General features: G+C 42.6%; 1 protein-coding gene across 2 annotated transcripts in view; it reads left to right on the top strand.

Moving 5' to 3' along the window:
- Window positions 1–26,651, top strand: part of vps13c (vacuolar protein sorting 13 homolog C) — a 294,638-nt gene that overhangs the window by 58,620 nt on the left and 209,367 nt on the right. For both annotated transcript variants that reach the window (XM_067973304.1, XM_067973303.1), the window contains exons 8-15: window positions 9,757–9,816; window positions 11,257–11,337; window positions 14,440–14,497; window positions 16,235–16,362; window positions 18,251–18,357; window positions 22,274–22,445; window positions 25,051–25,113; window positions 25,190–25,322. In XM_067973304.1, the coding sequence (XP_067829405.1) occupies window positions 9,757–9,816; window positions 11,257–11,337; window positions 14,440–14,497; window positions 16,235–16,362; window positions 18,251–18,357; window positions 22,274–22,445; window positions 25,051–25,113; window positions 25,190–25,322 (802 nt within the window). The remainder of the gene's footprint in view (window positions 1–9,756; window positions 9,817–11,256; window positions 11,338–14,439; window positions 14,498–16,234; window positions 16,363–18,250; window positions 18,358–22,273; window positions 22,446–25,050; window positions 25,114–25,189; window positions 25,323–26,651) is intronic.

Raw genomic sequence — 26,651 nt, 5'->3', positions numbered from 1 at the left:
TTCGGATTAAAAAGTGCAGTAGAGGAAGTAAGAAATTAATGTGGGCAACAAGATAAGTAATGAAGTGGAATAGGAATTAAAGGTCTGCATGAAGTATAAAAATATAGATATGATTGAAGATTTGTTTAAGGCAAGTCATGATTGACAAATTTAATGGAGAAGTGGCTGATTTGTATAGATAAATAGTGTGTGATCGTAACATTTTATTGTAACACAAATGTAGGGGGTTTGGGAAACAGTGAAATGGACTATAAAACACCTCAGGACCATGCAGACAGGTTGCTTTAATAGGTAGACAGGTGGCAGATGAAACTTCATGTGGGAGAGTGTGACGTGACACATTTAGGAAGGTAAACAAAGATTGGGAGTAAACATTCAATGGAAAGTTGCTGAAGGGCATGGATTTACAGAGAAACCTAGGGATTCAAATACATAATTTCTCAAAAGTGCATGTGCACATAGATAAAGCCATAAAGGACAACAGCATTATGGATTTTATAAACTGGATCATAGACTTGAACAAAAGGCTAATATGTTTGTACAAGGTAATGGTTAGGCCATAGTTGATAGTACCGTGTGCAGTTTTGGGTGCCCCAATATAGAAAGGACAAATCCATAGGCAGTGTACAACATAGAATCACCAGGGTGATCCCACGAATGGGAAACAGTAGTTATGAGCAGCTGAGAGTGGCTCAGGAAAAATATGAGGTTTTTTTAAAATGAGGAAAGATGTTCTCTGTTCGGGGAATTGATGACAAAGCGTCATCAATTTGAAAATCACTAGAAACAGTTGCCTACCCCGCAGTTTCCGCAGAACATGATATCTGTCTGTTCCAACTCCAGTCATAACATTCAGAGAATGTGATGTAAATAATTGATTCATGTGTTTCAAATTGTATGCTAGCTGTCTACTGACAGTCTGAAAACCTTGGTGAGAATTTATTCCTTCCCAGTGGCTGTAAACTTTAGAACTCCTTATCTGCTTCAGTCTACCCTTCCTTCTACTTTTTACAGATCTTCAAAACCCAAGCGTAGCATCATTAAGCTATTCTGCTTGATTTATCCCATCTTCTCTCCATTTCAGTGGTGGCTTGAACCGTGGCCCTTTTCCAATTTAAAAAAAAGTTGCCTTTTTTTATTCTGAGAGTAGAATACAGTAATTAAAGTGTAACAGAGGAAGAAAGGATGACTTAAACTTTAACTCATTAGAGCTCCTGATGTCTGAATGCTGAATCTTTCCAGCCCGGATATTTGTCTGTCTGCAGTTGGAGCTTATTTATTAATTATCAATTACTGCAAACCTCCAGATGGTAGGTAGAAAATCATTGCAATAATGTAGATCAGGAATTAAGTTCACATTAAACAGATTAAATGAGCAACAAAAGAATTATGGGTAGAAGCAGACACCTGTCAAATTGCTCATCTTAAATATTTAGAAGCACAAGCTGTTCCTATAGTATGTCTTTATAATAAGTACAATCCAGCTTGGTTGTCAATATTGTATGATTAAAATGAGAGTGTGATCCATAGTCATCTCAAAGGGAAAATGCAACCCTAGAATGTTGAGTTGATTCAGGGAATTTTTTTTTAAGAAGGGTTTCAAAATCTTAATGTTGCTTAAAACTTTTTAGAAGTTGCATTTTTGCAGGTCTTTTTTGAAGCCACTGCAAATGATTTTAAACATAGCGGGGGAAGGTTAATATGTACTTAATCTTCTCCAGCGATGAAGGCACCAAACAAAAATAATTGAGTTGCGTGCAGCCCAGTTAGATTTGCAGTTTCCCACCAATGGCACCTCAAGTTGCAGCAGGCTCAATGTGAAGAGAACAATGCAGCTGTCATTGGAGGCTAAATAGGTGTTTTGCAGAAGCACTGCCTGCTTCTTCAATGCAAGTACTGTAGCTAGAGGGGATGAGGCCAAAACACATGGCCCCAGTTAGTAGGGTTGTCAAGTCTGGTTGGATGTTTTCCTCTTGGAGGTGTCATCACGTGACCACCTGCCTCCAACCACCCTGCTCCCACACTCCTGCCATTATTCGCCCAATATGTCCATTCTCGCAGTGACCTGCCTTCCCATGCCGATTGGAAAGCAAACAGACCCTTCATTACCCAGTTTGACTGTCAGTCAAACAGCCCTTTTTCCCATGCCCAATGTTTATATAACCAGGAAACAGAAGTGTTCAAAGAATTTTTTTATTGCTCCTATGATTTTTCTCCTGAGTTGCTCGCAGCAGTGTCCTGGAGATTGGTCTTTAATTCCTGGAGACTACAGGGCAATCTTGGAGGGTTGGCAACCCTACCGGTTAGACTGGGCGACTGATGCACTTCTCCTTGCTTCCATACAGACAGCAGAACACACCCTTGCTGATGGGTCTGACTGATGTAAAAGTAGATTGTGGCAGACTTGACTGACTTTTAAAACAACTGGCCTTCTGCAAGCTTTCTTCAAGTAGATTCAGCTGCTGTGGAAATTGCTGCGCTATTTAAACTCAACGATTCAACTGCAGTGGGGCTGGGAGCACCATTGGTGAGAGGTTCTTCAAATAAGTGAACCATTGGAGTGTTTCGAGAGGTCTGCGCTCTAAAATGGCATTCATTCATTAGTTGGCAACTAGCATTTTATCGTCAGGTACCTTCTGTCTCTTGCATTTACAATAGAGGATACCTGTCAGTTGAGACCCCAATGTTGGCTGAAGCACTGTTGATTCTAAAGCAAGTGGACCAACCCCCCCCCCCCCCCCCCCCCCCCAACATGCTGCCAGTTATAGCAGGGCCTCCAGAGTAATGTAAACGGCAGCTGTGGATGGTGCTTCCCACAATGTATTTGGCTGCAGCTCAGCTTGTCTACGTGTGCAGGAAAGGCCTTGAGAGAAAAGAGTATCGCATTTGCAATTTTCAAGCAGTTTGTGCTTGCTGTTGGTGTGTTGGAATCTACCCTACAATGTAAATGAGGTGGGCTCCACAGCTCTGGTGGGTCCAGCATATTCAGAAACCAGTTCAATTCGTAGTGCCTTCATTAAATGCAACATGAATGGATAGCTATCTGTGTATAGATTTGTTTGACAGTGGTGAAGATATTCTGCATTTTAACTCCTGCCTGCAGCAGCAGCACCGGAGTATAAACAAGGCAACATGCCTATTTGCAGAGCCAAGGAACATGACCTCGATCACACAGTGGTTTTAATTCTTGTTTCTGCAGGCAAATGTTTGCCTAAATTTGATTTTGGGTTACTTTGCATTACAGTTACGCAAAGAGATTTGATGCAAAGCTGAAACCACTTTTGACATACCTAACTTTTTGTTTGCCTCATTGAGTGTTTAACCACTTTGCTGGGGTAGTTAAGATGAATGTTAATTTGATATGGTAATATTGTCCTCTGACTGTTGAATGTCGATATATTACGAATGCAGGGAGAATGACCTTTCGCAGCCTTTTGTCAACAGTTTATAATGCCATATTGCTTTCTACTCCTGGCTGAAATTGTATATAAGGGAACTAGAAATGTCAACATGGAACACATTTAATTAGCTAATTTAATAACAGGCTTTCACTAGTGCTTAACCAGCAGCTTCCTAATTGATTAATTGCCAAGCTGCAACACATTGAAACTTTTAAACCTAAAATACGCAATTTCATTCTTGCTTGAAATAAATGTGATGATTCTCCTTCCAGTTGTGAATATAAACATTACAAATTTTATCCATTGAAAATAAGTAGGCTTCATTTTACTGACTTTTTTAAATGTAGAATTTCCAATGCTATTGATGCTGATAGGCTCCAACTTGTGGAGGTGGAGAAACGTCTAGTTTAATAGCAGTTGCATTTATTTGGAACCCTTTTGCCAACTACGTGTATGTTGTGTGTTGGCATATACAAAAATAAAATTAATTCGATATTTTAGCTGAATTTTACTGGAAGATTGCTACAACCACCAAATGGAAGGTCAGGACAGTTGTACTGGGGTGGGTGGGGAGATGGCAGGGGCCAGTCTTGGTTGTGAAAGTAATGCTACTGAATGCTGGGACCTAACTCCAGGTCTGGCAAAGAAATCTCTCTCTCATCTACTTGGTGCTCAATAAGTGGAAAACTTTCACATTTATAGGCTGCTTTTAGTGCATAAGTGAAATATTGAATATGAATTATCTTCAAGATCAAGACATGTTCTGTATATGCTAAAGTAAAACCCGAAAATGATGGAATGACACAGTAGGTCATTATATTCAAAATGTCAATCTATCTGTTTTGATTTCTGGATCATAGAATTATAGAATGCACGGAAGGAGGCCATTAGTCCCATCGATGGGACGAGCCGGCTCTCTGCAAGGGCAATCCAGCTAGTCCCATAGAAACATAGAAAATAGGAGCAGGAGTAGGCCATTTGGCCCTTCGAGCCTGCTCCGCCATTTAATATGATCATGGCTGATCCTCTATCTCACGATCATATTCCTGCTCTCTCCCCATAGCCCTTGATGCATTTTGTGTCCAGAAATCTATCTAGCTCCTCCTTAAATATATTCAGTGACTTGGCCTCCACAGCCTTCTGTGGTAGAGAATTCCACAGGTTCACCACCCTCTGAGTGAAGAAATTTCTCCTCATCTCAGTCCTAATTGACATACCCCATATCCTGAGACTGTGACCCCCTCGTTCTGGGACACCCCCCCCCCCCCCCCCCCCCCCCCCCCACCTCCCCGGCCAGGGGAAACATCCAGTCTGTCCAGCCCTGTCAGAATTTTATACGTTTCAATGAGACCCCCTCTCATTCTTCTATACTCGAGTGAATACAGGCTGAATTGACCCAATCTCTCCTCATATGACAGTCCTGCCATCCCAGGGATCAGTCTGGTGAACCTTTGCTGCACTCCCTCTAAGGCAAGTATATCCTTTCTTAGGTAAGGAGACCAAAACTGCACACAATACTCTATGTATGTCTCACCAAGGCCCTGTATAACTGCAGTAAGACATCCTTGCTCCTGTACTCAAATCCTCTTGCAATGAAGGCCAACATACCATTTGCCTTCCTAACTGCTTGCTGCACCTGCATGTTTGCTTTCAGTGACTGGTGTACAAGGACACCCAGGTCCCTATTTATGCATCAACATTCCCCAATCTATCACCATTTTAATAATACTCTGCCTTTCTGTTTTTCCTTCCAAAGTGGATAACTTTACATTTATCTACATTATACTGCATCTGCCATGTATTTGCCCACTCACTCAACTTGTCTAAATCGCAATGAAGCCTCTTTGCATCCTCCTCACAACTCACGATCCCACCTAGTTTTGTGTTGTCAGCAAACTTGGAAATATTACATTTGGTTCCCTCATCCAAATCATTGACATATATTGTGAATAGCTGGGGCCCAAGCACTGATCCCTGCGGTATCCCACTAGTTACTGCTTGCCACCCCGAAAAAGATCTGTTTATTCCTACTGTCTGTTTACCAATTTTCAATCCATGCCAGTATATTACCCCCAATCCCATGTGCTTTAATTTTGCACACTAACCTGTCGTGGGACTTTGTCAAAGGCCTTCTGAAAATCCAAATAAACCATATCCACTGGTTCTCCCTTATCGATTCGACCAGTTACATCCTCAAAAAACTCCAGTCGATTTGTCAAACATGGTTTCCTTTTCATAAATCCATGTTGATTTTGTCTAATCCCGTTGACATTTTCTAAGTGTCCTGTTATCACATCCTTTATAATAGACGCTAGCGTTTTCCCTACTAATGATGTAAGTTTCTGTAGTTCCCTGTTTACTCTCCCTCCTTTTTTAAATAGTGGGGTTACATTTGCCACCCTCCAATCTGCAGGAACTGTTCCATAATGATAGAATTTTAGAATTAGTCCCACTCCCTTGCTCTATCTCCGTAGCCTTGTAAATTTTTTCCCTTCAAGTACTTATCCAATACCCTTTTGAAAGCCAGGATTGAAACTGCCTCCACCACCCTCTCAGGCAGTGCGTTCCAGATCGCAACCAATCGCTGTGTAGAGAAGTTTTTCCTCATGTCACCGTTGGTTCTTTTGCCACTCACCTTAAATCTATGTCCTCTGGTTCTTGACCCTTCCGCCAATGGGAACTGTTTCTTTCTATCTACTCTGTCCAGACCCTTCATGATTTTGAACACCTCTATCAAATCTCCTCTCAACCTTCTCTGCTCCAAGGAGAACAACCCCAGCTTCTCCAGTCTATGCATGTAACTGAAGTCCCTCATCCCTGGAATCATTCCAGTAAACCTCTTCTGCACCCTCTCTCAGGCCTTCATATCTTTCCTGAAGTGCACTGCCCAGAACTGGACACAATAGTCCAGTTGTGGCCGAACCCGTGTTCTATAAAGGTTCATCATAACCTCCTTTTTGTATTCTGTGCCTCAATTTATAAAGCCTAGGATACTGTATGCTTTCTTAATCGCTTTCTCAACTTGCCCTTCCACCTTCAACAATGTGTGCACATATACCCCCAGACCTCTGTGTACCTGTACCACTTTTAGAATTGTACCTTATAGTTTATACTGCCTCTCCTTGTTCTTCCTACCGAAATGTATCACTTCACACTTTTCTGCGTTGATTTCATCTGCCACGTGTCCATCTATTCCACCAGCCTGTCTATGTCCTCTTGAAGTCTATCACTATCCTCCTCACTGTTTACTACACTTCCAAGTTTTGTGTCATCTGCAAATTTTGAAATTGTGCCCCGTCCTCCCAAGTCCAAGTCATTAATATATATCTCAAAAAGCAATGGTCCTGGTACCAACCCTTGGGGAACACCACTGTATGCCTGCCTCCAGTCCAAAAAACAACCATTCACCACTACTCTGTTTCCTGTGGATGTGGGCAATGATGGCAAGTCCACATTTATGGCCCATCCCTAGTTGCCCTAATACATTGGTGGTGGGCCTTCTCCTTGTACCACTGCAGTCCTTACGGTGATGGTACTTCCACAGTGGTGTTGGGTAGGGAATTCCAGGATGCGAACCCAATGACAAGGATAGATGTCTATAAGTCAGAATGGCATATAATTTGGAGGGGTACTTGGAGGTAGTGTTCCCAAGATGTTGCTACTCTTGTCCTTCTTGGCTGTACAACTAACAGAGGAGGAAAGTAGCCTTGGTGAATTGCTACAGTGCATGCTGTATGTCGTATATACTGCAGCTACAGTGCGCTGATGCGAGAGGGTGTGAATATTAATTACAGTGGTGTGGGGAGCCGATCAAAAAATAACTGCTGTGTCCCGGGTGATGTTGAGCTGCTCAAGTGTTATTGCAACTGCACCCATCCAGTTGAGTTGTGATTATTCCATTGAAATCCTGTTTTGAGCTTTATGGATGGTGTAGAGGCTTTGAGGATTAGGAAGTGAACTGTATATTTCCCATATTTTCTGTTTTTATTTGTTTTCCAGTATTTGCGTATTATGGTTTCACTTTATATATTAGCATTATTACAACTATCAAATGCAAGTTGTTTGGAAGCTGTGATGGTCCTTTCGTACTTAAGAAAAAACATACTTGCTCTCGAGGCAGTACAAAGAAGGTTCACTCGGTTAATCCCGGGGATGAGGTGGCGGACATATGAGGAGAGGTTGAGTAGATTGGGACTCTACTCATTGGAGTTCAGAAGAATGAGAGGCGATCTTATTGAAACATATAAGATTGTGAAGGGGCTTGATCGGGTGGATGCGGTAAGGATGTTCCCAAGGATGGGTGAAACTAGAACTTGGGGGCATAATCTTAGAATAAGGGGCTGCTCTTTCAAAACTGAGATGAGGAGAAACTTCTTCACTCAGGGCAGTAGGTCTGTGGAATTTTCTGCCCCAGGAAGCTGTGGAAGCTACATCATTAAATAAATTTAAAACAGAAATCGACAGTTTCCTAGAAGTAAAGGGAATTAGGGGTTACGGGGAGCAGGCAGGAAATAGGACATGAATTTAGATTTGAGGTTAGGATCAGATCAGCCATGATCTTATTGAATGGTGGAGCAGGCTCGAGGGGCCGATTGGCCTACTCCTGCTCCTATTTCTTATGTTCTTATGTTCATAATCTAAATATTTGGACCTAAAGTTTGGTCTGCAGTTATTAAATGTGCAATAACATTACAAGTTAAGTGCTGGTCCAAAGAAGTTTCTCTTTTCACTGATTTGCTGCTGTAATGTAAGTATTGGCACCTGATGTGACACTTGAATGAAGTGCCATGAGACTCCCTAAAGAAGGGACTCACCTTCCACTTTGCCTTGAAGTAAATTCAGGTGTTGACATTCGATTGACAATCACAAATTTAATGTCCATGTGAAGCTAAAACTGATTCACCTGATGCTAAAGTTGGGTGAGTGCATCATTTAATACAAACATTTCTTGCTCCCTTGCTTATGTGTACCAGGTTCTGGATGCAAAGTAAAGGCAAGATACTATTTTCCATTTGTGTGTTGAACATTATGCTACCACTAATTCTTAGTGCTGCAATACTGCAGAAAGCTTTTATTTGGTGTTGTAATGTGATTTACTGAGTGTTCCTTAAGGAGGCTTTGTGCTTTACCTGTAGTTACCGGTGCTTGATTTACATGTTACGGTGCTTGGGGTAGAATGAAAAGAACATGTTGCTGGTGATTAAAGGATCTGTTTTCTCCAACAATTTCCCAATGTTCCATAATTTCATTTTTTTTTTAAATGGGCTGGAGTGGGGCATCTCTGTGTGCCCCATTAGTTTGACTTGTTCCTGCACCCAACAGCTCAAACATTTTTTGCCCTGTAAGTTGCTGGAAGTGCGAGCTGATAATTGTATAACGGGGCATCTGGGACCTTGGTGAATGATGGGACCAACAGTCTATCTCCTTCACCAATGAGATTTAAGGACTGAGAAGGAGGGTGAATTCAATGTCAAATCAGGTACAATTAGAGAAATAAAGAGAGGGAAAGAAAGATTGGATAGAGAGGAAAAAAAGACAGGTAAAGTAAGAAAAAAAAATTTAAATTTAAAATTTGCCATTTTTAAAATCCCCAACAACAATTCACTAAGGAATGATTCTCCACACTGTTAATTGTTCACTTTCTGGACCAGAGAGGTTAACAATTATCACGTTGTTACTTGTGCTATTAATTACTAGACTTAACTTTCTGTGGCGAGATTAATGTGCAAATGCAGCAACTTCATGAAACTCACGGGGCGATTAAGGATGAGATGCCGTTTTCACAAAGCTAACGGTGGAACGGCGCAAATCGTCCAGCAGCTTGTGGTGATTCGCAATTCACGGGGTATCTCTTACTCACCACAAATTGTTGGCTGACTTGCACATCAATAACTGCGTGCGTCGTTCACGTGCCGTTATTTTTTTCAGCAAATTCTGGCCCAGTATAAATTAGTAACAGGGTAGAAGTGACACGGTACCTTTTTGAAGGAAGAGAGTGAATGCTGCTAATCTTGCGTAGCAGTAACTGAATAAATAATTTACTTCAAACTGTAAGAATCTAAATACTTGGCGTGCTGGTCTGATGACTTAAGATAAAATCTTGCTTGAAAGTAACATTCTTTTATTATGGATCAAAGCATGATTAGCAGTGTCACCTGAGTGGAAATCTATATATTATTAGAAATGTATCCTTTGGCACAGTACTGCAGTTAAAGTATCTGTCTGTGTTCACTGCACTGTTGCTTGCAAAATACTGTGAATTGAAATGACCAAAATCAAACATAACTATACAGTATGTGCAAATAGCCTTTGAAAAGACAACATTATATTATTTACCAGCCATTTTTCTTTCTAGACTGCAGATGAAAACTGGACACCATGTATACTGAATGACACTGCAAAAATCATCTACAAGGTATTTCATTGTCACTTTAAATTGAGAAAGCCTGATGCAATGATGCTTGACTTTTAAAATTTTTTTTTGAGGAAATCAGATGGTGTAGAGAAAGGGATTGTTGTGGATGCGCACATGTGGCGTTTGTTATTGTCACGAGGCAGATGCTATTAAAGGGAAGATACTGCATTAGTACAGAGATGACTAGTGGGCAGAAAGCAAAGAGTAAATGGGTGGTTTCAGTTTGTTGGGATGTGGTAGTGGTACCCCACGGATTTGTATTGGGACCTTTTTTACATCTATATAGGTTATTTGGATGTCAGTGCAGTAGATTATGTTGAAGCTTGCTGATGACATCAAATTAGACGTCATAGCAACTGTTGAGGAGGATGCGGAAGATTTTAAATGACGTAGGCTGGTAGAGTAGGCAAATAGGTAGCAGATGCCGTTCAATGTAAAGAGATGTGAAAAAGAACAATGAAAAGTAGTACACCTTAATGGTAAGATTCTTATGAGTGGATGAAGAGTGATCTAGGGGTGCAGAGACATAGATCTTTAAAGATGGGAGTGCAGATAGAAAAGGCCTTCAAAGGCAAATGTGTTTATACTTCGATATAAAAGCAAGGAAATGATGTTGAATTTGTACAAGACATTGTCTAGGCCATAGTTGGAGTATTGCATGCCGTTCTGGGCATCCCGTTATAGGAAGAATACTAGAGCACAGAAAGGGTGCAATGAAGCATCACTCAAATGATTCTGGGAATGAGAGGATATAGTTATGAAGAAAGGCTCTTAAAACTATGACTTTTCTCACAGGAACAGAGAAGGTTAAGGGAGATCGAATACTGGTTTCAAAATTATGAATGGTTTTGAGAGAGTAAACGGTGGAAAATTGTTTCTACTGGTTGGTGAATTGGTAACAAATAAAGCATATCTATCACTAGAAAAATGAAAGGAAAGTTAGAAGTTTTTCCACAAAGAGGCTGAGTAGATCATGGAATGTTTTACTACTGGTGGTTGTTGAGTAGAAACTATAACCTGGATAGACTTGGATAGATATTTGAAAGTGTAATGAGGAAAGTGCAGGAATACGAGATTAAAGTAGATAGCTCCAGCTCAAGAGCTTACAATGGCACAGGCACAATGGGCCAAAAAGCTTCCTCCTCCTATGCTGCAGTGTTTAATTCTGTGAACTGTACAGTAGTTTGGGTCACTACCTTTGAGAATGGGGATGTTGGGAATAAAGAGGTACTTGTGAAGTGTGCCAGTGCAAACATTTTTATCCAAAAATAAATGTAGTTTGCTTTTGTGTATATATGTAAATCGAGGACCACTTTGTGTTGTGATTTCAGTATTGAGTCCTTGAAATTGTGATTTATGTAACTGCTCAATTTGTTCTGTGGATTTTAAATTCAAGGGTTACTTCCTTTGGAGGAATAATAGTATTTGTTTGTTCTTTAGCTTGTCCGCTTAGATTGCCTTTGTGCATACTGGAATGTGAACAGTTCATTGTTTTACCAAGGCTCGAGGGAACAAATCTTGGTATGTATTTCTGTTTCATTTTGCTGACTTTGAAGACTTGAAAATTCATTGCAGTTTCACATATATCTGTTATTAAAGGCTGTTTTGAGACACAGTCTTGTATGACATTTTTGTATTTTCTTCCATTTCCTTTCTTTGCCACACATTTCTATCTGACATTCCTTAGAGATGAAGGGCAGACATGTATTTGTTGAAAAATCTGGAATAATATCTTCTGAGCCGCCTTAAAAAAAATTGGCAATTCCAGGCTCTTGAACTTTTTTTTTATTTGTTCATGGGATGTGGGCATCGCTGGCGAGGCCGGCATTTATTGCCCATCTCTAATTGCCCTTGAGAAGGTGGTGGTGAGCCGCCTTCTTGAACCGCTGCAGTCCGTGTGGTGAAGGTTCTCCCACAGTGCTGTTAGGAAGGGAGTTCCAGGATTTTGACCCAGCGACGATGAAGGAACGGCGATATATTTCCAAGTCGGGATGGTGTGTGACTTGGAGGGGAACGTGCAGGTGGTGTTGTTCCCATGTGCCTGCTGCTCTTGTCCTTCTAGGTGGTAGAGGTCGCGGGTTTGGGAGGTGCTGTCGAAGAAGCCTTCGCGAGTTGCTGCAGTGCATCCTGTGGATGGTACGCACTGCAGCCACAGTGCGCCGGTGGTGAAGGGAGTAAATGTTTAGTGTGGTGGATGGGGTCCAATCAAGTGGGCTGCTTTATCTGGGATGGTGTCGAGCTTCTTGAGTGTTGTTGGAGCTGCACTCATCCAAGCAAGTGGAGAGTATTCCATCACACTCCTGACTTGTGTCTTGTAGATGGTGGAAAGGCTTGGGGAGTCAGGAGGTGAGTCACTCATCGCAGAATACCCAGCCTCTGACCTGCTCTCGTAGCCACAGTATTTATATGGCTGGTCCAGTTAAGTTTCTGGTCAATGGTGACCCCCAGGATGTTGATGGTGGGGGATTCAGCGATGGTGATGCTGTTGAATGTCAAGGGGAGGTGGTTAGACTCTCGTTGGAGACGGTCATTGCCTGGGACTTACCTCGCGCGAATGTTACTTGCCACTTACCAGCCCAAGCCTGGATGTTGTCCAGGTCTTGCTGCATGTGGGCTCGGACTGCTTCATTATTTGAGGGGTTGCGAATGGAACTGAACACTGTGCAATCATCAGCAAACATTCCCATTTCTGACCTTATTATGGAGGGAAGGTCATTGATGAAGCCGCTGAAGATGGTTGGGCCTAGGACATTGCTCTGAGGAACTCCTGCAGCAATGTCCTGGGGCAGAGATGATTGGCCACCAACAACCACTACCATCTTCCTTTGTGCTAGGTATGACACCAGCCACTGGAGAGTTTTCCCCCTGATTCCCATTGACTTCAATTTTACTCTGGCTCCTTGGTGCCACACTCGGTCAAATGCTGCCTTGATGTCAAGGGCAGTCACTCTCACCTCACCTCTGGTATTCAGCTCTTTTGTCCAAGTTTGGACCAAGGCTGTAATGAGGTCTGGAGCTGAGTGGTCCTGGCGGAACCCAAACTGGAGCATCGGTGAGCAGGTTATTGGTGAGTAAGTGCCGCGTGATAGCACTGTCGACGACACCTTCCATCACTTTGCTGCTGATTGTGAGTAGACTGATGGGGCGTTAATTGGCTGGTTTGGATTTGTCCTGCTTTTTGTGGACAGGACATACCTGGGCAATTTTCCACATTGTCAGGTAGATGCCAGTGTTTTAGATGTACTGGAACAGCTTGGCTGGAGGCGCAGCTAGTTCTGGAGCACAAGTCTTCAGCACTACAGCCGGGATGTTGTCGGGGCTCATAGCCTTTGCTGTATCCAGTGCACTCAGCCATTTCTTGATATCACGTGGAGTGAATCGAATTGGCTGAAGACTGGCTTCTGTGATGGTGGGGATATCGGGAGGAGGCCGAGATGGATCATCCACTTGGCACTTCTGGCTGAAGATGGTTGCAAATGCTTCAGCCTTGTCTTTTGCACTCACGTGCTGGACTCTGCTATCATTGAGCATAAGGATGTTCACAGAGCCTCCTCCTCCTGTTAGTTGTTTAATTGTCCGCCACCATTCACGACTGGATGTCTTCTCATGACTTTAAACAAGGTGTGAGCTTGGCTCTCTTTTCCTGTGCTGCCTCCAGTGCCTGGGTATCCTTGCTGTAGTATGGTGATCAGAATTGTACCCTGTACTCCAGGTGTGCTTACACGAGTGCTTTGCACAGACTCTCTTGTATCTGGGATTTGTGATCTATCCTTCTGTTTTAAAAATCTGGTTAGCTTTCCTTACTGTACTGCCCTATTCACTTCAGTGGACAATAACTAATACACTCAGATCTTGCTTCTTTGTTGTGCCCGAGACCATTTAGTTTATATTCCCATTGTTTGTTGCTCTTTCCGAGCCACTTTACCTTGCATTCGTCCACATTAAATATTGTTGACACTCATCAACCCACCTTGCCGTCCTATCGATTTTAAAAAAATATTTGGTTTGCCTGTTCCATGTTGTTTGAAACCCTCTCCGAAATTTGGTGGCTCCTTAAACTTAGCTGTATTTCTGTCCCCAGCTCTGAATCATTTTATATACTTTGTAAATAGCACTGCTGGGCACTGGACTGGAAATTGGCTAATTTCAATGGGATGATAGAGTATCTTTCCTAAATTAATTGGTTGGATAAAGTGGCAGCTGAAATGATGGTCCAATAGTAGAAAATATTTAAATACCAGATGAATAATATATAGGTTAAATGGGTTATAGGTTCCTGCAAGGAGTAAAAAGGACCTGTCTCAGGCCAGTGGTCCTTGGATAAATGGAGGTTAGAGCAGACATGTTGTATTAATGCGCTTTTTAAAAAAAACTTCAACAACAATTGCATTTATATAGCGCCTTTAACATAGTAAAACGTCCCTTCACAGGAGCATTATACCATGCTGTTTGCAATATTCCCGTATGACATATAAGCGTAATACCTCACTACTTGAGCTAAACTCATTTCACAAAAGTTGTTTCAGGAAAATATAATGATCAGAAATTGTGATGTGTTGTTAAAGATCATCATTTTTGTCTCAGTAACTTCATCACCTTGTGTAATCTTAATTTGTCTGACAGGGGAAGCTGAAAGGAGGGATAGCTTCAAGTGCTCATGAACCCAAAGATCATCACTACAGTAAGTGTCATCATTGTAACTGTTGCTGTCAACTGATTTTATCATTCCTTTGGTTGTTAGAGAAGACATTTTCTAAAAGTGTAAACAACTATTGCAGCTGAAACTGAGATTTCTGATCTTTTAAAAGGATTATTATTTTAGTATGAGTTGTGTGCACTTGAAGTGTGCATTTCCAATCAATTCTTTTTTTTTAACTTCATTCTCGGGATGTGGGCATCGCTGGCCATCCCGAGTTGCCCTGAGAAGGTGGTGGTGAGCTGCTGCCTTGAACCGCTGCAGTCCGTTTGGGGAAGATACACCCACGATGCTGTTAGGTCGGGAGTTCCAGGATTTTGACCCAGCGACGCTGAAGGAACGGTCCATATATGTCCAAGTCAAGATGGTGTTTGACTTGGAGGAGAACTTGGAGCTGATGGTGTTCCCATGCATCCACCGCCCTTGTACTTCTAGGTGCTGGAGGTCGCGGGTTTGGAAGATGTTGGTGAAGAAGGTTTGGCGAGTTGCTGCAGTGCATCGTGTATATAGTACACACTGCAGCTGCAGTACACCGGTGGTGGAAGGGGTGAGTGTTCAGCCAAGTGCATGAGGTGCTGGTCAAGTGGACTGGTTTGTCCTGGATGATGGGATTTGCTACGTCTTGGCTGACTAGGAAGCTTGTTCGGATTTGGAGAACAGAGTGTTCCTCGTCTATTCCTCATTTTCTAAACTGAAAGATGACATATAGAGACAAACTGCTATTGTTGATGTCAATATCCAGCAATTACTTTACAGGGTATGATTGTTCTGAGGAATTTCTGTGTCTGATCGTTTAGTGCTTGGATAGGTAGGTTTTGTTGGTCTTCTGACATGTTTGTTTTTGGCTGTTCATGTGTAAAGACTTGTGTAAGTTTTATATACATTAAATGGCTGTTTCTGGTAATGAAGTATGACCAGAGTTCAGGCCTGATCTCTACCTGTAGTGCTCGAGCTTTAGGGATCATTGATACAGGTTGATGACTGAATTGCAATAGGAGTATTTGAGAGGCTCACTGCAAATGATCAACACTGATTTTTCTGTGCACCTGGAAGACTGTTGTCTAATCCTTAAATATTCTTTATTCATAGTCGGAACTTGTGCAGTCTTGCTTGCGATAATATACACTGAAGTGGCATATATAAATATAATAAATGATCCAAGAGCAGAAAGAACCTATGCAAATGCTTAGAATGGTCTTTCTACTTAGTTACCATTTTGACCTGTATTGCAAGGCAAGAAATGTATTCAAAGAACCACAAATAACAAGTGTTAGATTATCGCATCAAATATGTTTGAATTTCCCCTTCAACCTCAAACTACACCAGTAACCACAAATATACTGTAAGAAAAAAAACTTATAATATTGTAACTTTTAAATAAATGCTATGTGATTGAACCTGTCAAAATAGGACTTCTAAAATGCACAGCTAAAATTAGAATACAATTTATATTCTGATTTTTGAAATGTGAGAAGGCATCAAGGGGTATGAGGAGAGAGCGGGAATATGGTATTGAGAGAGAGGATTAGCCATGATATTGAATGGCGGAGCAGGCTCGAAGGGCTGAATGGCCTACTTCTGCTCCTGCTTTCTATATTTCTATGTCTTTTCAAAAGCTGTAGCTTCTAATCAAGAAACTGGGGTATAATTCAAAAGTAGGCGCATGCTGCTTGGATGCATTGTTTTAAGTAGTAATGCTGAATATTGTGTTTTATATTAAAGTTTTTAGACCGATATCGGCATCTGCCAAACTTTGCATCGATCCATATGCTGAAGTTGAATTGAATTCGCCCAAAATCAATCTGGACATGGAAGTGCAGAGCATTGACATAGAGATGACTAAGCCTCAGGTAAGATTGTATTCATCAGCTTAGAATCATAGAAAATTTACGGCAGAGAAGGAGGCCATTCGGCCCGTCGTGTCCGCGCCGGCTGAGAAACGAGCCACCCAGCCTAATCCCACTTTCCTGAGCTTTTCCTGTTGCTTGATGATTGCAGCACCTAGTTAGAAAATACCATACTCTTAAAAGATTAGCTGCTGGTGGTGAAAGATTGACTAGAAATAAATTGTCAGTCAATTTGTAGGTATTTTTCTGAATAAAATCAACCAGGCTGAGGGACTGTGATAATACTGCTGTAATGTAATAATTGCAGCTGTTACTGTTGGAGATATCTATGATTCTGTAAAACCTATGTTAAGTTTGTCTGTGTATCCAGGGTGAGAGAAGATGTCAGGTCCATATATGCTTGGCCCATCCCTTTTGGCTCATTTCACCCCCATGTACCAACCGTCTTTCCCCCCCCCCCCACCACCTGCAAATCCTGGGAGAAGCAAAGGAAACAACCCTTCAAGCAATTTCTGAGTCTCGGGCGAGTCCCAGGAGCCCTTAGACTGATTCATTATTTTACAGAATAATTTGCTCTGACCTTCCTGATGCTCTGATTACCCCGTTTTCCAGAAATCCATCTATTCTTATCTTAAAGGACTGTAAAGAATCAATCACCTTTGTCTCCTCTGAAATTCTGTTCAATAAGTTGTTAACTCTCTAGGAAAAGTAAAACTTCTGGACATCCAACCTCATTCCCTGATTTCCTAATTTAGGTGTGTGGCCTCTCGTTTTACCTGACTCCATTAGCCCAAACACACTTGCATATAGTCCATGCCTTTAATAATCTTATTCTTGAATATCTGGATCAGATCCCCTCTCAGTCTGCTTCAATATTAATTTTTTAAAAAAATCTCGTGGGGTGAAATGAAGTACTGATACTTGATTTCCTGCCTGCTCATCACAATAATTTCTTTTCAAAAAGTATTTCTTCACTTTCACTTCTTTGCACACCACCACTGCCTGTGAAGGCTCTCTGCTCAGTCTGACTGCTGGGATACATGTGGGATTTTCTATCCTGTATCCCCCCCCCACACACATTGTGGGAAATGCTAGGCACTGCCCCATAGTAGCAAGAGTATGATTGAGAACTTGGTTTGGGGTGTGGGAAACACTGGCAGTGAACCGGTGACATGTCATTCCAATGTTGTATGTTGGGATTCCAACATGTTGCATCACTGTGTTAAAATGTAGGATGGAGGAGGCAAGAATTTAACTAATTTCCACTTTTCTTTGGGACAGCATTGCTTAATAGAGCTTACCTTTCTGTGGCCATAGTTAGAGCTTTATGTGTTGTAAAGCCACTGGATGCATATTTAATTTTGACTTCCAGGAACTGTTCTAGTGAGATTCTATAGAGACTAATGTGGTATGGGCATTGGTGGTTTCCCTTGCACTGTCCAGAAACAGACATCACCATGGAAAGATCTGCACGCTGACTGGAATTCAGGAAGTTTACATGGTGGTCAGTTGTGCCTCTCATCAGAATACCTTTTTATTTGTAAGAAGTGTTTTAATCTGGATCTACTTTTGAAGATTGTATTATATGTTGACATGCAGCTTTCAAGCATTCCTTTGGTTGGTTCACACTCCATGGCTGTGTCTCTATTGGTACAGAAAATGTCAAGTATTATGTTGGACAAATAAATTGCTAATATTCTAGTCTCTTTTTTTAAGCCACGATCTGCCAGGCAACTGACTTTTAAAGTGTTGCGCCTATCCAATTTGAATGTTGATTTGAGGCAATTGTTTTGGTTAAAACATTACAATTTTAAGTTTGCACTACCGATAAACAGTGTGTGTGAAAATTGGAAATAACCACGTGTGAACTGACTATTGTTCATGTTTCCAGTATCTTAGTATTCTAGATCTGTTGGAATCTGTGGACTATATGGTTCGAAACATTCCTTATAGAAAATACAAGCCTGATGTGCCAATTCATAAAAATGCCAGTAAATGGTAAGTTATTTAAATTTTGTGCTGTTTGCCTGTAAGTTTTCAATTTGATGGCAGCTTTTTCTCCCTCCAGCCTTCTCTCCTCGCTCCTTTTGATGTATGTTGAGTACCTCCTGCCCCATAATTCAATGGTAGCATCTTTAGCACTACCCTACCAGAGAATGGGTAACAACACAGATTGAATCTGAGACTTCCCTGGCATAAAAGAAAAAAGAAAGATTTGCATTTATATAGCGCCTTTCACCATCTCAGGACATCCTGAAGTGCTTTAAGCCAATTAAGTACTTTTGAAGTGTAGACATTGTTGTGATGTAGGAAATTTGGCAGCCAGTTTGCACACAGCAAGGTGCCACAAGAAAGCAATGTGACAATGACCAGATAATCTGTTTTAGTGATGTTGGTTGAGGGATAAATATTGGCCAGAAGACCGGGAGAACTCTCCTGCTTTTCTTCAAAATAACTTTTTTTTATATTCGTTCATGGGATGTGGGCGTCACTGGCGAGGCAAGCATTTATTGACCTTGAGAAGGTGGTGGTGAGCCGCCTTCTTGAACCGCTGCAGTCCGTGTGGTGACGATTCTCCCACAGTGCTGTTAGGAAGGGAGTTCCAGGATTTTGACCCAGCGCCGATGAAGGAATGGCGATATATTTCCAAGTTGGGATGGTGTGTGACTTGAAGGGGAACATGCAGGTGGTGTTGTTCCCATGTGCCTGCTGCTCTTGTCCTTCTAGGTGGTAGAGGTCGCGGGTTTGGGAGGTGCTGTCGAAGAAGCCTTGGCGAGTTGCTGCAGTGCATTCTGTGGATGGTGCACGCTGCAGCCACAGTGCGCCGGTGGTGAAGGGAGTGAATGTTTAGGGTGGTGAATGGGGTGCCAATCAAGCAGGCTGCTTTGTCCTGGATGGTGTTGAGCTTCTTGAGTGTTGTTGGAGCTGCACTCGTCCAGGCAAGTGGAGAGTGTTCCATCACACTCCTGACTTGTTCCTTGTGGATGGTGGAAAGGCTTTGGGGAGTCAGGAGGTGAGTCACTCGTCGCAGAATACCCAGCGTCTGACCTGCTCTTGAAGCCACAGTATTTATGTGGCTGGTTCAGTTAAGTTTCTGGTCAGTGGTGACCCCCAGGATGTTGATGGTGGGGGATTCGGCGCAGGTAATGCCGTTGAATGTTAAATGTAAGGAATCTTACAACACCAGGTTATAGTCGAACAGTTTTATTTGAAAATCACAAGCTTTCGGAGGCTTTCTCCATCGTCTGGTCACTTCACCTGACGAAGGAGAAAGCCTCCGAAAGCTTGTGATTTTCAAATAAAACTGTTGGACTATAACCTGGTGTTGTAAGATTCCTTACATTTGTCAACCCCAGTCCATCACCGGCATCTCCACATCGTTGAATGTTAAGGGGAGGTGGTTAGATTCTCTCTTGTTGGAGATGGTCATTGGCACTTGTCTGGCACGAATGTTACTTGCCACTTATCAGTACAAGCCTGGATGTTGCCCAGGTCTTGCTGCGTGCCGGCACGGACTGCTTCATTATCTGAGGGGTTATGAATGGAACTGAACACTGTGCAATCATCAGCGAACATCTCCATTTCTGACCTTATGATGGAGGGAAGGTCATTGATGAAGCAGCTGAAGATGATTGGGCCTAGGACACTGCCCTGAGGAACTCCTGCAGCAATGTCCTGGGGCTGAGATGATTGGCCTCCAACAACCACTTCCATCTTCCTTTGTGTTAGGTATGACTCCAGCCTCTGGAGAGTTTTCCCCCTGATTCCCATTGACTTCAATTTACTAGGGCTCCTTGGTGCCGCACTCGGTCAAATGCTGCCTTGATATCAAGGGCAGTCACTCTCACCTCATCTCTGGAATTCAGCTCTTTTGTCCATGTTTGGACCAAGGCTGTAATGAGGTCTGGAGCAGAGTGGTCCTGGCGGAACCCAAACTGAGCATCGGTGAGCAGGTTACTGGTGAGTAAGTGCCGCTTGATAGCACTGTCGACGACACCTTCCATCGCTTTGCTGATGATTGAGAGTAGACTGGGCGGTAATTGGCCGGATTGGATTTGTCCTTTTTGTGGACAGAACATACCTGGGCAATTTTCCACATTGTCAGGTGGATGCCAGTGTTGTACTGGAACAGCTTGGCTAGAGGCGCAGCTAATTCTGGAGCACAAGTCTTCAGCACTAGAGCTGGGATGTTGTCGGGGCCCATAGCCTTTGCTGTATCCAGTGCACTCGGCCGTTTCTTGATATCACGTGGAGTGAATCGAATTGGCTGAAGACTGGCTTCTGTGATGGTGGGGATATTGGGAGGAGGCCGAGATGGATCATCCACTCGGCACTTCTGGCTGAAGATGGTTGCAAACGCTTCAGCCTTGTCTTTTGCACTCACGTGCTGGACTCCGCCATCATTGAGGATGGGGATGTTTACAGAGCCTCCTCCTTCCGTTAGTTGTTTAATTGTCCACCACCATTCACGACTGGATGTGACAGGACTGCAGAGCTTTGATCTGATCCATTGGTAGTGGAGTTGCTTAGCTCTGTCCATAGCATGTTGCTTCCGCTGTTTAGCAGGCATGTAGTCCAGTGTTGCAGCTTCACCAGGTTGGCACCTCATTTTTAGGTCCCCTAGCTTGTTGGTAATGGTAGAGTGAGGAATATGCCGGGCCATGAGGTTACAGATTGTGCTGGAATACAATTCTGCTGCTGCTGATGGCCCACAGCGCCTCATGAATGCCCAGTTTTGAGCTGCTAGATCTGTTCTTAATCTATCCCATTTAGCATGGTGATAGTGCCACACAACAAAATAAATTTAAAACAGAAATAGACAGTTTCCTAGAAGTAAAGGGAATTAGGGGTTATGGGGAGCGGGCAGGAAATTGGACATGAATTTGAGGTTAGGATCAGATAAGCTATGATCTTATTGAATGGCGGAGCAGGCTCGAGGGGCCGATTGGCCTACTCCTGCTCCTATTTCTTATGTTCTTATGTTCTTACAACACGTTGGATGGTGACCTCAGTGCGAAGACGGGACTTCATCTCCACGAGGACTGTGCGGTGGTCACTCCTACCGATACTGCCGTGGGATCTTTTACATCGACCTGAGCGGGCAGCCAGGATCTCGGTTTAACATCTGATCTGAAAGACGGGACCTCCAACAGTGCAGAACTCCCTCAGTACTGCACTGAAATGTCAGCCTGGATTATGGGCTCAGTCTCTGGAGTGGGACTTGAGCCCACAACCTTCTGACTCAGGTGAGAGTGATACCCATTGAACCACGGCTTGACACCACAATGACGACCCCGGTATGACGGACTATCTCACCATGGGGTGTATTTACAATGCTGAGTCATTGGCTGAGTTTAGGAGTCCTTTTTTTTTTACAGATATCATTTTCAGCTGTAACCTGAATGTTTTTCAAATGGGGCAGCAATACTGCAGAAAAATACTGCTAGGTCATGGTGCTTTGTGTTTCTTTTAGGACAGGTGTAGATTTTTACTGTTTCAACAGTGATTCAGTATTAGTTTCACTATTTGTTTCATTCAATTTTAGCTTTTGACAGCAGGTAGTTAACCTGACTCCTCCCAGATTAAATCAGATCACTAATTTTAGGGGAATTTTTATTTTGTTACTGTGAGAGAAATAAGAGTTAGGAAACAGTTTTACCACCTTGGTACCCAGTGTCTTTGTTGCTCGTGCATCAGGTACAGGGTGGGTCACGTGCAAGTTAATGTTCCCTTCCCACTCGCCCAAAACAACAAAGAAATGATCCTTAACCCCAGCCCCTGGGAAACACCCTGTTTTGTCAACCGATGCGACATTCCCATTTTCATCGCCACTTTGTGGCCTTTCTGTGACATTTTACTTTTACCAGGGTAAAATTTTCTTGTTCCCATGAAATTATAACTACCTTTGTCTTAGGTGGGAATACGCAATCACAGGAATTCTGGAAGTTCATCTCCGGAGAAAATATCGCATGTGGTCCTGGGCCAACATCAAAAGTCACAGACAAAATCTGAAGGCTTACAAAATTGCTTATAAGAGCAAGCTGACACAGACAAAACCTTCTGAAGAAATATTGAAACAACTTCAGGTAAAGCTAATTTTTACAAGCAATTCAAGGCATTTAAACTCAAAATGAAATCTCCATGATTTATGACGTAAATGTTTGTTTTGTAGTCTGAACAATGTTTAGTCTGAAAAAGATACCTCCTAAATCATTTAATTTGAGAGAGGTGTGTTTTTAGTGACCGGGTTCTTCAGTACTGCACTCGATTTTTGTCTAATTTAACAAGATGATGTGCACTGGTAGGAATAGAACAATGTAATTTACTGCTGCTAACACACATTTTCTCATTGTAATATTTGTGTTGTTTCTTGCCCTAGTTATTAGTTACAGTGAACAAGCAGCAGGGGTGAAACCTGACCTGGTGGGGCCTCCATGGCGTGTAAAGATACGAGATTTTAAAAAAAGCGCAGTATTTTAATAAAAATATACTTGGTAATATAAAATGTCCCCAAATGTGGTAAGGCCTTAGACTTTTTACGAAGAGTTACACAGAATTTACACCACAGACTTGACCCAGTTCAATTTTGGAGCCTGACATCTTGATGAAAGTCTTAACTATTCAGAGTTGGTGGGATGTAGCAGTTCTGAAGTACAGTACACAGCAGGATGTAAAGTGGAGTCTTTATTTATTGAAGTACAAGAGTGGACTGACTTTTTTAAAAAAAAAAGATGGTGATATGTTGAGCTTTCTATTCCTGCCACAATTCTGCTATCCTGGGCTCCCTAGCTCTGGTCTCCTGTCTGTATTTGCTATGTGTCCAGTACCCATATTTGGCTCGAGATGAGTTCTGTGATGGGCTTCTCTACACTTGAGCTCCAAATTTCTGGTTTCTGCTCTCTGTAAACACTGACCAAAAGTCACAATCACTATGAAACCAGGAGTGCGAACAGTTAGCAATATTTCTATGCTGCTTAGTTTGTCTTTTCAATTTGGTGGGCTCAGCAGCTTATTTGAGTTATTTCATGGCTTTACTCAAATGCACTTGTTCCTGCTCCGATTTTAGGGTGCTACGTCCCTGCACTTTAAAGCTGGCCCATCTCTCGCAGTATAAATGGTGCAGCAGCAATAATTTCCAGATTGAGAGTCCGGGAGTCAGTGCTGTTGCTGCTTATGCTGCTGAATTGGTGGACTGATCGGTATAGGAAATAACCAGTCTTAATCCTGCTCATTCAATGGTGTTTTGAGTTTTCTGTTCCATATGCTGAATGTGAGTCTGAGAGAGAAATGTGGGAGTACAGCAGACTGGTATTAAACAGTAATTCAAGGGCCCACCACACGATTTATCCTGGGACAGTTGACCATTTTCAAAGTGCTAATATCTCAGCTTCCCCTTTCCCAGGCTACTGTTACTATCTACAAAAGTCAGGAGGAGAAATTTTGATTGGTGGATAAACTCAGACAAGGAAGCCTGTTTGGTCCATCACAGCTCATTTGTCCAGAAAGAAAACTCAGTCCTCCAGATGGCTCTTAAAAGTCTTGACCATCACCTTTTAGCCTACCTAGAAGTTTATTCCGAATGTTGATTTATTCTTTGGGTTAACAAATTCTTTCTGGCAGCTGTCCATAGTCTGCTTTTCACCAGTTTATACCTGTGCACTGTTATCCTACTATCCTAGCTTACATTGACTTAATGCCCTGATATTCAATACTGTTCGCTTTCTCATACTTATACAAGGTTATTTCTCAATAGCCTTTAAAGGGTTGAGGAGCTGTTGTAGTGTAGGCAAATGCAGCAGCTAATTTGCAGGTCGCAAGATTCCACAAATAGCGTTGAGATAAATGAACAGATAATCTGTAATGTTGGTTGGGGGATAAATTTTGGTCAGAACACTGAAGAGCTCCCCCACTCTTCGAATAACGCCATGGGATCTTTCATGCCCCCCTGAGAGGGCAGACGAGGCCTCGTTTTAATATCTCAATCATAAAAATGGCATCTCCGTCAGCGCACTTGCTCAGAACTGCACATAAGTGTCAGCTAGATTGTGTGCTCATGCCTCTAGAATGGGGCTTGAACGCATGACCCTCTGACTCCGAGGGAGAGAGTGCTACCTCTGAGCCAAGGCTATCACTGTTTGCCTTAAAATAATTCATAATCATGGAGTAAGTATGCCATTCATTTTTTTTTTCTTTTACCGTGCAGAATTTTCCACTTATCGGTATTGTTTTTCACCTGCCACTGTTCTACACATTTGCAGTTTTTATCTAACTTTTTTTATTCGTTCATGGGATGTGGGCGTTGCTGGCGAGGCTGGCATTTATTGCCCATCCCTAATTGCCCTTGAGAAGGTGGTGGTGAGCCTTTTGTAGGTTCTTGGCTGCTTCCTCCAACTTGACTTTCTCTTCTAGTTTATCTCCTGCACATTTCCCCACTTTGCGCACACAATTTCTAAATTCAAGTCACTGATTTAAGGTATGAATGTTGGGGTCCCAGCATCGATCTCTGGGCACCCGTTAGTATTCCCCCACACCCCTGCCGCCTCAAACGAGGTCTCCATATATCAGATTTTGGCTGCTCCCTTCAAGTTCAGCATAGAAGATTCCACCATATTTTAAAATATTCTGTTGTTCAAACTTGCATTTCCTGTTGCATACTTTCCAGTGTTGGTTGACTTATTGTATTCTTTTCAGATCCTGGAGAAATCACTGGATATTTTCAACATCACATTAGCAAGACAACAGGCACATGTTGAGGTAACTTTGAACATAGATTTTTAGTATATATTCTATGGTTTAATGCCCTGCTCGTTAATTATTTTTTTATTCTCAGGTGATTAGATCAGGGCATAAGATGCTGGGGAAGAAGGGAGGAGAGAAGCAGAGTGGGGGCTGGTTCAGTGGATTGTGGGGAAGAAAAGAATCGAAGAAGAAGGGTGAAGAGGAAGACAAATCTGTACCAGAAAGTTAGTAAAACATTTATTGTAAATTTCTGTTTCGAATGGTTCCTTCTTGTCTTTACTGTGAAGTTGTGCCAGTACCCCAACGAAACCAACTGAGCCATTCTCTTGTGACCTTTCAAACAGCCACTGTAAAACCAAGCATCTCGTCACCAGTCTTTAACTGCTGCAGTGGAAGGAACTGCACTTTCTCCGTTTCTTTTTTCTCTCTCTGCTTCTCAGTGCAGGTATAGCGAAGTACCTGTCCTGTGTGTGGTAACATAGATTCTTTCTGTTCAGTTTCCTTCTTGCACCATTGGAGTTATGGCATGTATAGGCATCTGCCGCAGGGAAAATCATAGAGGGCTGCTTCCCTTTAAGATCTTGTAATGTCAGCATGTTGCCCATGCGGATTTTCAGCCACTTCCATTCTGCTTATTGTATGCAGCTCCACGCACCCGCCCCCCCCCCCCCCCCTCCCAGGTGAGGGCTATTGGTTCATTTTATCGCTGCCAAGAAAAACGTCTAACTAGTTTCAAAGTTTATTTGTGATTGCCATTATTCCCTTCCAGAAAATGACTGGATGTCAAATAAAAATTGCAAATTCTGGAAGAGAGCAACAGGTAAAAGTCTCTGTGGAATTAGTAGGTTTAACGGCTGTCAAGCATGCTTTTTCCAAAAAAATGTAAAATGGTGGATGGTATGTAAGTGAGGCAATGAAAAGTAATTGAAAGGACAAAGGGCATAAATAAGATGGCAAAAAGATATGAAAGGATGCACTGTAAAAAATGGCAGAATTGCCAATGCAGGAAGTATGAAGTAAAACAAGAAAGTGCTGGAGGTGCTGTAGGCCAGCCGACACCTGAAAAGAGGAAAGGTAGGCCATCATCATGGGTACTGGCCTTCTCTTCCTCCCTCACCCACCCAACTGTGTTCTGATGCAGGTTGTACATCTGGAATGTCATCCAGTTTTCTCCGCCCCCCCCCCACCACCCCCCTCCCCGCCACCTCCATCCCTCCCCGGCAAACATCCCCCATGACCCAAGAGACCAAAGGATCTACTTGGTGTCCCTGGCACCCCATCTTCCAGGAAAATAGGGGTGTTGGCTAAAGTCTAAAGTTGCTAAAGGCAACATTCAAAGAGGGTAGTAGAGTGCCCAGGAGATTGCTCCTGATGAGCTTGCTTGGAGCAGCGTGGGTAGCTCAAAGCAGAGATGAATGGGAGGGGAGTTAGTGGTGAACCACAGGTAGGTGAGGCTCACACTTGTGGACAGAACAGAGATCGTCATCCAGCCTACATTTGGTGTCTCCAATGTGGAGAAGACGACACCAGGGGGGAATGTCTTCTATGCACAT

This window comes from Heptranchias perlo, chromosome 38 (genome assembly GCF_035084215.1).
Source record: "Heptranchias perlo isolate sHepPer1 chromosome 38, sHepPer1.hap1, whole genome shotgun sequence".
NCBI classification, from domain to species: Eukaryota; Metazoa; Chordata; class Chondrichthyes; order Hexanchiformes; family Hexanchidae; genus Heptranchias; species Heptranchias perlo.
Note: the sequence above shows the minus strand (reverse complement) of the source record. Positions and strands in the feature narration are given on the sequence as shown.